Raw genomic sequence first — 12792 nt, forward strand, 5'->3', positions numbered from 1 at the left:
GAAACTGTTTCATCAGCATATGAAAAGACGTCCGTTGTATTTAACTGACTTCAGCAATCATCGCTGATTATCGATTAAGGAAACGGTTTTATTTCTCCATCCCTGGATGAGCAGGTTGGAGTATTTCTGAAATGGCTGATCTTGTGGGTGTTTACTTAGGATGAAAACATCTCGCAATCTGCAAATGGAAACGCCCTGTTGATGAGAGAAATCAGACAGACATATTGGAGCCAACAGAAAGGCTGCAGTACCTCAGATCACCACTCTTTACAGCTATGGTGAGCAGAAAATCATCTCAGATTGCACAACACATCCAATCCTGAGGAGGACAGATGAATGAAAATGTCAGGTTCCACTTCTGTCGGCCAAGAACAAAAATCCCTGCAGGACGCTCAGGCTCACCAGACTTGAAGACAGTTGAATGCTCAAAAAATGCAGACAAGTCTGATGAATCTTGATTTCTGCTTAGACAGACAGATGGTACAGTCAGAATTTGTCATCAACAGGATGAATTCATGGACCCATCCTGCTATGTGTTAACAGTCCAGGCTGGGTGTGGAGGTATAAGGATGTAGGGAATGTTTTCTTGGCACGCTTTGGGTCCCTTAATACCAATCAATCAGAATTTGAATGCTACAACCCATCTATGTATTTTCATTAACTATTTGCATCCCTTTGTGGTCACAGTTTACCTTCTTCTAATGGCTACTTCCAGCATGTTAATGCACCATGTTATGGAGACTGGTTTCATGAATATGACAATGAGTTCAGTGGACTTCAGTGCCCTCCCCAGACACCAGACCTGACTCCAGCAGAGCACCTTCGGGAGGTGGTGGAACAGGAGATTCGCAGCATGAATGTGCAACTGACAAATCTGGAGAAATTATGCAGCGCGCACATGTCAACATGAAGCAGAATCTCCAAGGACTGTTTCTAACATGCAGTGAAATCCATGCCACAAGGAAATGAGGCTGTTTCGCAGCAGAGGCTCATCCCAGTTTGACTATGCATTCCTCATTAAGTGCTCAAGGAGGACAGTATAGTATATAGGAGGAATGTGCATTACAAAAGCTTTTCCTCAAAACATAACCGATTCCAGACTTGTTTTCTTTCTGCCTCAAACTCTAGTCAGTTAGTGTGTTTTAATGTAATTTATTATTTAACACATTGAAAGATGTAACCAAGCTGCATCTCTGGAGTTGTAAGGATAATTTGTTATCAATCTTGGCAAGATGACACTCTTGAAAAGCCTTCATGTTTGTAAAAATGCTCAGATGTCAGGGTCTTTTGTGTTTATTTTGCAGAAAACCATTTAGATATTTGACACCTGTTTTAATTTTGTTTGTCTCCAAGGCTGAATTGATTTTTAACAACATAATCACCACTTTTCACTGTTAAATATGTGGGAATGTCATACAGCATTCCCCTTTTGTTAATGTGTTCCAGGACTTTTCAGAAACTTGGCTGTGTTCGCTGCAGTATCTTGGTGCTCTGGCAGACCTCTGGTAAATTATGCACCTTTCTGAGAGGGATGGAGAGGGCTCCAACTTTTATCAGGCGTTGTCACAACTCCCTGGTTTCAGACCCCTGATTGCTCATTGAACTTGAGCTATTTTGCCGTTCCGTATCGCAGCTTTTTCTTTTTAGAAATGAAATAATTAAATGTGAAATATTCTTATTTAGCCTTGACTTTGTCACTGCAGTATCTCTTTTTAAACTCTTTCCTTCCCTCTCAGTCTGACGCTAGCTTTCTTCGTCTATTCATAGATAAGAATTCAATAAAAGTACGGGAAGGGACGTGACATAATTATCATTAATTCTGGCGGGTGGCACTAATGGGAAGGATAGGGCAGTCACTTATCATGCTGGGACAGCCTCCGTATTGTTCATTATTTAGTGTTTGGTGAGCTGATGACGGACTACGTGTGTGTTGGTATGGCCTCAGTGTGTGTGTGTGCGTGGGCGTGCACGTGTGTGTACATAACCATGCACTGTGTAAGATGGGACAAGGGTACGGCAGGGAAAAAAGACCCCACCTTATCTCATCCTCCACCCCCCCGCCTCACGTCTATGCCTCTCCAAATTGGATTTTATATTACAGAAGCAGTCAGGTATGAACAACTCATTTTCCTCTCCCTGTTTTTGCTTTTCTTTCTTTCATTCCTCTTTCTTACTTTCTTGCTTCGTTCTTTCTTGGTATTTATTTCTCTCATTCTTCCTTCCTTCTTTCCTTCCTTCCATTCTTTCTCTTTCTCTCCTCTTTTGCCTCTTCCTCACCCAGACAGCGAGAATATTGCTCTCTCTGTTTTTCTTTTTTATTCAAGTGGTGCGGGTCTGGTAGATTTTGTCCATGGCTGGCTGATCTCTGCAGTGGACGTTTGGTTTGATCACTTTCCTGTGTGATTGAATTCCACCAGACGTATAGAGAGTAACATGAAAATAGTGCACATGTTTCGCTGCCTCAATTTCTTGAATCAGTTAAGTGTATGCATGTGCAGATTGAAGCATCTTTTGGAGGTCTCTGTGAGCCCGATTGTAAAGGAAAAAATAAGCGGACCATGTATTAGTAAAAAGGGCTGTTTGTGTTTGTATATACACAGACAGACTAGTGATGGTGATTGGCTGTGAACATGGCTGCAGAAAGGGTCTTATCACCCATCTGGATGCAGCACTGGACTTCTAATCCACTCTGACAATACTTACCAGACAACACACACACACCTGAGGGACCATGTCAGCATTTTTTTGTCAACCGCTGTGTTTGCATGTATGAATTTGAGTCTTTTTAAAAAATATCTGCCAGCCTGTGTCTGGAAGCCTTTGTAAACACAACATTTACCTGTAAACAGGAGATGGTGAAGAACGTGAAGGCTCATCCTTGTAGACAGTCTCTTTTTGTGGGTTTTCTTTCTGCCTAGCAACATAAAATCTGTGTTCACGCTCATGAGTCCCGGGCATCATTAGGTAGGTGTAGATACAGGCCTCTAATCTAGCCTGCGAGGGTTTTGTAGACAGTAATCATGTGGTTTTCCTATGAGAATAGGTTCCTCCTCATCTCAGTAGCCCAGGACTGACTCACCTTGACTATGCATGTATAGGTCTTTCCCCTTTGGCAGTGATTTTTTTTTTCTTTCTCGACTCCATTTAACAGGAGAAGTTGACTGAGAACACATTCTTATTCACTGCAGACGCCTGGGGGACCAGTTGAAGTGGGAGATGATGGTGTTGTTTTTCAGGAGTAGTAATATTTAATTTTTCGCTCATCCATTCCTGTTCATTCATCTCCGCTTCTGTCCAGAATTTCAACCTTCAAATTTTGACTCCCTCCCATTATGAGGCACCATTAAGCCGTCTTAGGTAGTCAAATAAGTCAAATTTTTCAATCTCATTCTCAGGTTTCTTTCCGTCTCTTTCCCCTCCTTTTCTGTCTGTGTCTCTGGACAGGAATTCAGATCTCTGTGTGCAGATGTTCATCCTCTACCAGAGGCAGCAAAATAATTAATAACTCCTCTTCTTTCTTACTCAGTCAGTCATTTATGAATCATTCATCATTCCACCCCTGCAGGATACTGTCCTTTGTTTATCTTTCTTCATTTTCTGTTCCGTTCTTCTTTTCTATTGAGAGGTCGGGTGCGTTGTACTTTCTCACTCGAGCAGATTATGATTTTTACCAGCTGTTTACCGTCTGTATTTGTCAGTAAATCAGAAAATGTCACGCCGTGTTGCCTTCCTGATTCTTAATGTATTGTTTATGCCCTTATTTTCAGTCGCGGCAATGAGTGTACTGTGGGGTGTGTTAACGTGAACTGTCCATTCGCAGTGTGTGCGCACTTTCATGCTGCATGTGTTTGTGAATTCCATCACTGATCTTCCTCCTTAATGTCTGCCACCTTCATCCTCTGCAGATGGCAAGCAACAGACGTTTCTCTTCGATGAGATTCGAAAATAATTGGATAAGCACAGCGCACACACACACTTGCGCACGCATGCCTGCACATAAATGGATGCGCGACATGCACGTACATATCCTCCCGTTTAATCGTGCACGCACAAAGAGCTGATAAATAAGAGATGGGGAGTAATTTGGTTGGAGGAAAAAAGAAAGCAGAAGGAAGCAGAAAGGGGAAAAAGAGAGCAAGAAAGTTGTCAGTCAGGACCAATGAGTCGTCTCCTTTTGCCCGTCTGTCCCTGACTCTAATGGTGCCCCCCATGCTGCGACGGTTCCCTCGGATCATCAAAGTAGCGCGGGTGGGGGACGACGACAGAAAAACTAGTGTATTTTTGTGTGTGTGTCACGGACACCCCCTAGAGAGACCTCCTACAGTGTGTGCCACAGTAAGCCCTTTTTTCTGCTGTCAGAGTGAGTGAGTGTAATGCACATGAGAGGAAACAAGCCTTCGAGTCACTTTCATGCACATGCCTATGAGCGCGCACACATACGCACAGTGGGGAAACGCTCGCACAGTTGGAGCACGCGAAAAGCTTTTGCTCTCTCACACGTACAACCACAAGCTAAGAGTGAGAGCGGAATAGTGTATATGAGACAAGTTTGTTCTTTCTCAGGTGCTTTAGCGCAAGTGTGTACCGTTGGCATACCGCTGCAACAAAACACCTGCTGATGACGTTGTTACCGATCCTCTGCTGCCAAGATTGTTCATTGCTGCTTTTAGGCTGCTCGGCTGCAAAGGTTATGTTGTTGAGTTTGTATTTTGAGTGACAGCATTGTGTTTGACTGCTGGGTTCCGTTTCTCTTAATGATCTGGTAAGTTGACCAGGGAGAGTAAACAGGATCAGCTAAACACAATCAAATGAAGACAATTAATGTCATAATGCTCCGGTCCCTTGAGAAATCATTGTGGATTTGTTTGATTAGAACCAATCTTGTTTGTTGCTCAGTGATTCATTCAGCTGGATTAATATTGATATTGCAATCTTAAAGATCTAATCCATGGTACTCAGTTTTCTGCCAGTGGAGCATGCAGTCACTAGTGTAGATTTTATACAGATATTATACAGAAACACTGTTTTTTTTAAAATGCAAATCAATAGCAAAGACATGCAACCGTGCATATAGGGTATGTGTAATGTTAGGCCAACCTGGTGATTTAAGGCCATCTTAAGTAAGTAAAGAAAAATAGTCTGATTTACAAAAATATATGCTTTTATGTATAAGTTGTCTGTAAACGCATTAACCATCTCACAACTCACAGTGTTCAAACAATGATGTATCTTCTAGAATGTTCTCATAGGAGGCCATTTATGTAGTAAAGCTTGACCTTAGTCATATCTGTCTAAGCCTTCTACTGCATTACTTTGACCTTAATCACTCTGCTACAAACTCCCTCTAACTGCTGTAATATTCCGACACACTACACTGTGATGTCCCCTCTCACACAGCACATACACATTGTCAAGACATTTACTCAAGAAGAAGTTAATTAGCTGGCAAGTTCATAGATACAGGACATACAGTTAACACTTATGTATACACAGGCCAACACATCACATGCTCACCTTTAATAAGAAACATAATTCCCGACCTTTATCTCTGCACGTCAGATACACGGGTCATGAGAGTAGCTGTCAGGGATGTCAAACCCCGACCCTGCCTATGTTTGCTTTGTTGATTGAACAGCCATGGCATATACCTCACTGCTGTTTGCTTAGGACAATGGTTTCTAATCTCATCAGAGATTAATTTAAAGTAACTACTCTGTGGACGGAAGGACATATTCAGCCACACATACCAAATGTGCACTGATTGATGTAAGGAAGCACTGGCTATGCAAGGAAACCTGGAGTTACTATGATTTAATAAGTTTTAGGATTTGAAAATATGAAATAGAAATATGTGGACAGTAAGAACTTAACTGGACCTATTAGTGTTAGGGATTGACAAAAGCACCCCTGTTAAAACCCTAAAGAATCATTGTTGCAGTTTTATGTTTTCAGTTGTAGTTTATGGACACTGTCATGTTTTTTTTTTTTTTTTTCTCCTGAATTTAGTTCAGGCTCTATCCCTCGAACTGTCATATGTTTTAAGCAGCAGTGGATCTTCTGGTTTCCTACAGCTGAAGTCGTGTTCACAGTTATCTTGAAAAGCTCTGATATAACCCAGCATGGCAGTTTCAAGCTAACTTTTGATCATGTATTTTTTAAGGCACATGCACAAGTTTAGCACACTTTACTTTCAGTCAGCAGGTTCAGATTTGTTTCTGAGCAGGCTGTTGAGAAGAAGAAATTGTATGTCTATATATGTATATGTATGTATGGTAGGGAGAGCTTGTTTGGGGTGGCTATAGCAGTACATTATATATGGAAATGAAGTGAGGTGACAAGATTGGAGCTAAATACCGGTTACCTGTATTATACTTCCTATCTGTTTTGGGGATATCACTCAGGGCAGTCAGGGAGAGGAAAGATGGATCACCAGGTTACTTCAAGCTTACTGTGGACTAGCTACAGTGCTGTCCTGCGCTGTGTGCGTGCATGCATGTGTGACCTTCGGAAGGGCAGGAAGAATAACTGGGGAGCTGGCTTTGACTGCGGCACATCGATCGTGGACCCCTGCATTCTCCTGCTCAACAGTCACTCTTTGTACACACATCTCACACACACACACTCACACACACACACACACACACACACACACACACACACACACACACACACACACACACACACACACACACACACACTCGCCTCATTGACCAAATAGACTTACATATGAGTGACGGGGCCAATTTCTCTCCTTTTCCTCCCCTTGTTAATTTATGGCCATTGATCTACACTGAGCTGAATTTATATACACTCATCATGCTCCCTGGCTCACTCGCTCGTTCAAACACACGCACACACAGGTCTTTTGTGTGGCGTACAATGCGGCGCAGTGACACATGCTCCTGCTGCCTCAGCACAAGTGGTGAGAAGAAAGTACAAGAACATGCTGAAGGACTTAGGAAATGAGTGAAGTTGAACTGATGGTTTTCTTTTGTGTCTACTCTATGAGCTGGTGTCATTTACAGAACCCAATAAAGTCAATAGAAAATGGAATACATGCATATTACAGTGGAGGTCACTATAGTGTAGGTGCACATGCATGCACACTCAATACACAGTAGTGATCTTATGATACTTTTCGTGGCCTTCAGGAGTGAAGGGCAGCTTAAGTATCACTCCTGGAGCTGGTGGATCTTGTAGCAACTCGTTGAAGCACTTTTCAGCTTCCAGACATTGAAAGTTTGTCTCAGGACCTCGAGTTAAATGATGATCACCTGCTCCTGTTTGGTGTATCTGTGTTTGTTAATGTGTCTCCTTGCCTACTCGATCTATTCAGGTGCTTCTCCATGCTCAGCAGACAACCAGGTGGTTGGTGAGAGCGAACGCAGCAGGGAGCAGATTCTCCAGACCCTCAGTGACCTGTCCAGGGGATTCCAGGATATTGCCGACCGTTGTCTCCTGGTATTGCATCTGGAGGTCAGGTAAGCAGAAGAAACAGATTGATCTTAACAGGAAGAATGTTAGCATTCAAGGGCGTTCCATATGGCATTCTTATTGTGCTCCCTTTCACTGTACATAGTTTCAGGTTCCCCAGGCAGGACCTTTATAGATGGTCTTGACATTTAGCATTTAGATTCTTTGTCTTTCGGAGAAAACTTCAAAGAAAGCTAGAAAGTAAGTCAGAAGAATCTAGATGAAGGCCCTCAATAATAGTAAATAACAGTGCCATATGTATAGGTTCATTTGTCAATTTTATTTTCTTTTTCCAAATGATGTGGATAAAGCAAAAGATGGTATATTTATTTTTTAAATCATTTGTTCATAGAAAACAAATGGACCCAAATAGATGATTTATTTAAATTTTTTTTGTCAAAGAACAAAACAACACGCTAAGTCTTTTCATCATTATACTTTAAACAAGTTGGTGTTAAAAGCAGGTTGTGCCTAATTATTTCGGGATGGCGATTATTTTAATTTGTTTATTTCTTCTTAGGTAATTAGTTTTTGAAATAAAGTTTTGGAAGGCAGAATGTTTTGAAAACAAACAATACGATGGGGAAATGATTCCACTCTGACTGTCATCTTTCTCTAGTCGTGTGTGATGTGCAACAAAACAACAACACTCTTTGTTTGACATGTAAGTCTGCACACTGGCATCGTCATGATGATCAGCCATAACTCATTAGGATCCTTCTTATTGTAGCACACATTCAGCATACAGTATGGATGTCAATTAAAATGCACCTCCTTCTCATTTGTGTCAGTGAATGAAGTGAGGAATGTTTGTGTACATGTTTAAGGGACCTAGTTATAACATACAGGAACATTTTAGAGGACATGTCAGTAATCAAAAATAACCAGTGGCGTCGTACATGCACCAATTAGCCACAACATTAAAACCACTGGCAGGTGAAGTCAGTCACTTAAAATCTCGTTGCAATGCAGTGTTCTGCTTGGAATCGTTGGACCTTGGTATTCATGTTGACGCTACTTTGAAACATATTATCTACACAAATATTGTTCAGAACTGAGTGCACCCCTTTATGGCAATCACATTCCATGTTGATCGTGGCCTCGCAGAGCAGGACAAAGCAAAAACTGCTCAAGAACAACTCGAAGAACATAACAAAGAACCCAAGGTGTTAATTCAGCCTTCAAATTCCCCAGACTTTAATCAAATGAGGCATCTTTTGGATGCACCAGAACAAACCAGATCCGTGAAGGCCTCATCTCACAACTATCAGGATCCAAATGATCTCCTGCCGTGATCCTGGTGCAAGCTGGTGAAATGAGGGGAACCTACACAACATTAGGCAGGTGGTTTTAATGTTGTGGCTCCTCGGTGTATATCCTAAATGCACAGGTTCTGAAATGTGCACCTTATCTTCAGTATGCATTTTGAATGTCAATATCTAAGTTAATTTACCACACCATATACTTTCTCACCCACACAACCACTAATAGCCCGCCATCATCCCTCTCTAGTTTTTTTTCTATACCTCCATGTACCACTATTTCCCTGTGGACCATTGTGTAGCTTATGCAATATTGTTGATGATTTCAGTAGAAAACCCTCCCTGAGGCTGATGTCTAGCTATATGCTACACTCCATTGACTCTCCCCATCTAGTGAATTTCCCCTGATAGTGGTACCAGCTAAATGAAGCCATGAGGAAGAAAAAGAAGGAGGGGAGGCAAGAAGAGATGGAAGAGAGATGAGTGAGGTTAAAGTGGTGGGGGGTTAAAGAAGGGAGTAACAGTAGCTAAGTGGGAGAAATGATTGAATAGAGAGCGAAGGAAGTGAGATGGAGACATTAAAAATGTGGTGTAGTTGTTGGCTTTGCCTTAGGGGGAAGAGACGTTCACCCATATCATTTTATACCCTTCTGCTCTGGGCATTGGGGTTATGGAATTAGAAAAGTATTGACTTCTTAAGTCTAGACTGAAATTAGCCTTTATGGAGCTGAAGGACCGCAGACTAAGATGTGGGGCTTTAAGTGGAGAGAGAAAACTTTTTTGTTAAAGGACAGAGATAAATTCACTTCCACCACCTGAACCCTTGACCCCGACAGGGAGGGGATCTGGTGGCTCTGGTGATTATGTTGTGGGGGCCAATTTGCTGGCATAGTTTGGCCTTAGAGGGAAGGGTCACTGCAAGTTGTTCTGTGTAATAACTTCACCCTATAATGAATCATTTCCATCCTGATGGGAGTGGTCTCTTCCAGAATAATGGTGCCTCCATCCACAGGGCACACGGGGTCACTGAATGGTTTGATGAGTGTGGAAATGATGTGAATCGTATGCTTTGGCCTTCGCAGTCACTATATCTCAACATGGCTGAACCCCAATGGGAGATTTTGGACTAGCAGCGCTCTCCACCACCATCATCAAAACACAAAATGAGGGAATTCTCAGAAAAATGGGATAACATGCCTCCAGTAGAGTTCCAGAAACTTGTAGAATCAACACCAAGGCACACTAAGACTATTCCGCCAGCATGTGGTGTTCCAATACCTTACTAAGAGGCTTTATGTTGGTTTTTGTTTAATTTGCCATCTTGTCACTTTAGTTCAGCCACGTCCTACCAAATACATAACTCGTTAATAAGGACAGACCAGAGATAAGATTATTTTGCTTCTCAAGATGATGGCTATTTCTGCTGAGAGCCCAAAAAATAGTACAACAATCACCAAAACGTTTCTAGGATTCTCATTTAAATCGCAAATCAAATCATTCTTATTCATGGTGGTTGGTTGTGAACCCATTTACAAAAGATTATGTGTAATTCTGACCTAGAAAAGTAAAACAAAAACCCATCAGCGAGGTTCTCAACCTGCAGTTATTCCACTGGAGCTGCATAGTGGCCATCAGCACAAATCTGTGTTGGTAATACATCTTCATTCAGCTATTCCCTAGAAAAACAAACTCTAGATAAATAGAATCCAAACTACAATGTTTTAGACACAAATACATAAAAATAAGATATAGGCATGTTTTCTACAAATGTAAGTTGATTTTTTTGAGGGCCATTGCTTTGAGACGTGAATAACTTACAGTGCAAAAGAGACTGATTTTCCTCTTAATCCTCAAGCTGTTGTATTTCAATGCAAGGCCTAAAATGGAGGACTTTATTTATTTGTAGTATGCTCTAAATTTACTAGCAGTTTTATAGTACTGCACAATATATTCAAAGCACTGCTGGGTTGAATGGCATCCAGCATTGATGTAGTAGTAGCTGAACAACTGGATATGTTATGAGTACTCCAAACAGAATGATTTCAGTGGAAATTATAAGAGTTCTAGCAAGTATACACCTTAGTGAGAAGTCAGAACACTCATTGTCTACTAAAATGTACGTCTAATTCCTCCAAAGGACAGAGTAAGGGCTTCATACATACTCACTCTTGCATTCTTGCTTTTCCTTATTGTTTCAATGTTTTTAAATTCAGCACAGATCACAGGTGATTTGAATAAACTATTGGACATTTGAACAAAGCAGCAGATAGAGAACACAATACGAATATTCTTCACCTTCTAATTCACCACTTTGTCTTTTCTTTCCCTCCTTCTTGCTACCCTCCTCTGTTTTTCCGTCCAGGGTGCATTGTTTCCACTACCTGATCCCCCTGACCAAGCAAGGAAATTATGCTATCGTGGCTAATGTGGAGAGCATGGACTACGACCCGCTGGTGGTCAAACTGAACAAGGATATCTCAGCCATAGAAGAAGCAATGGGGGCCGCCTTGCAGCAGCACAAGTTCCAGTATATCTTTGAAGGTCAGCAAAGCTCTGGGGTGAAATTTAAAATGTTGCAGGGCATTATTAATATGTAGTTTTGTAGTCACAAACCTCCCTTCATCTTGTTACTCACCTCTCTCTACTCCCTGATAACCATAACCTCTTTTTCTCTCACTAGGCCTCGGTCATCTGATTTCCTGTATTCTAATCAACGGGGCTCAGTACTTTAAGAGGATCAGTGAATCTGGTATCAAGAAGATGTGCAGGAACATCTTCGTCCTCCAACAGAATCTCACCAACATCACCATGTCCAGGGAGTCAGACCTCGACTTTGCCAGGTCAGAGTCTCTTTCATAGTTTCACGGTGCGAGCCAGAAATGCATCTCACCTGGAGCCATTTTTGTGCTTCAGAACTGGAATACAACTTCCTTTCAGAGCTCTGGTTAGAGCCTGTAACCCTTCAGCTGTAAATTATCTACATTCACTTTCCTCCAGTGAAAGCTGATAACCTTGGGCATGAGTAGCAGACAGCAGATATTTTTCTGAAAGCACTGAGTGGTTCCAAATTTTAATGCCATTTTCTTGGCAAAACTTTCTAATTTGATGTTTTCCCTTGCTGTTGTCATGGTAATGGTGCCCCTGACATCACAAAGTAATAATAATCCTAGACATAATGGTATTACCATTTATTCTAGTGTTGGAATCTGTGCTTTAATAGCTCTGATTTTAAGACCTAATATTTCTAAATTACATCAAATGAAGAAATCTAATGAACTGTGTTATGAAGCCATCAAATCAGAAATGGACACCGACTATCTGATGATCATCCTTTCGGTTTAAATCAGTTGAGATATTGGTACAACCTTACTACACACCTGCACACACACACACACACACACGCACACACTTGCACAATGTCCTCAAGTTCAGACAGTAACTATGTCAACGCACGAGGCAGACAGATGGTCAAACAGATTGTCAACCACACCATGTGTCTGTGTCCACGCAGTTGTTGGTGTTTATTTCTTATTCATACATTTAAATTTTGTGAGTCTACCTGCTGTTGCCCAGTGCTGCCCAGCCCTGACAGGCATGAGGGAAATCAGTGCTCAGACATCTTTGTAAAGAGGATGGAGGGAGGGAAAGAGGAGGGTGGAAAGAAAGAAGAAGAGTGATTCATAGTATTCATATGATTTTTTTCCCTCTTGTAGAAGCTTGTGTCCTTGACAGGAAAGAGGATGTGAGAGGACGGGTGATGGAAAAGATGGAGAAAGAAGGGAGGGCTTGAAATTGAAAAACTAAGTGAAAGGAAGTTATAGAAAATGTATCTTTCACAGGAGAAGCATAGCATGGATGCGGAGAAGGTGGTAAGCATAGAAGCAGACAGCAGAGGAACAAATGAACATAAGAAATGTACAGATAGAAGCGGGAAGAAAAGGAAGAGGATTAAATGAGAGAAGTATTATATCAGTGACTGATAAAGCTTCAACACAGAAGACTTGCTCAAGACCAACATTAAGATTTTAGGAAAATAGAGGCCGTTTATTTTTCAAAC

The 12792-nt window shown here is 41.5% G+C and overlaps 1 protein-coding gene across 1 annotated transcript in view; it reads left to right on the plus strand.

Moving 5' to 3' along the window:
- The window catches only part of exoc4 (exocyst complex component 4), a 149277-nt gene that overhangs the window by 121168 nt on the left and 15317 nt on the right, over nucleotides 1-12792 (plus strand). Inside the window, exons 17-19 of the mRNA XM_022195671.2 lie at nucleotides 7337-7481; nucleotides 11098-11276; nucleotides 11416-11575. Of these exons, the coding sequence (XP_022051363.1) occupies nucleotides 7337-7481; nucleotides 11098-11276; nucleotides 11416-11575 (484 nt within the window). The remainder of the gene's footprint in view (nucleotides 1-7336; nucleotides 7482-11097; nucleotides 11277-11415; nucleotides 11576-12792) is intronic.

This window comes from Acanthochromis polyacanthus, chromosome 1, assembly GCF_021347895.1.
Source record: "Acanthochromis polyacanthus isolate Apoly-LR-REF ecotype Palm Island chromosome 1, KAUST_Apoly_ChrSc, whole genome shotgun sequence".
In the NCBI taxonomy this organism is placed as follows: Eukaryota; Metazoa; Chordata; class Actinopteri; family Pomacentridae; genus Acanthochromis; species Acanthochromis polyacanthus.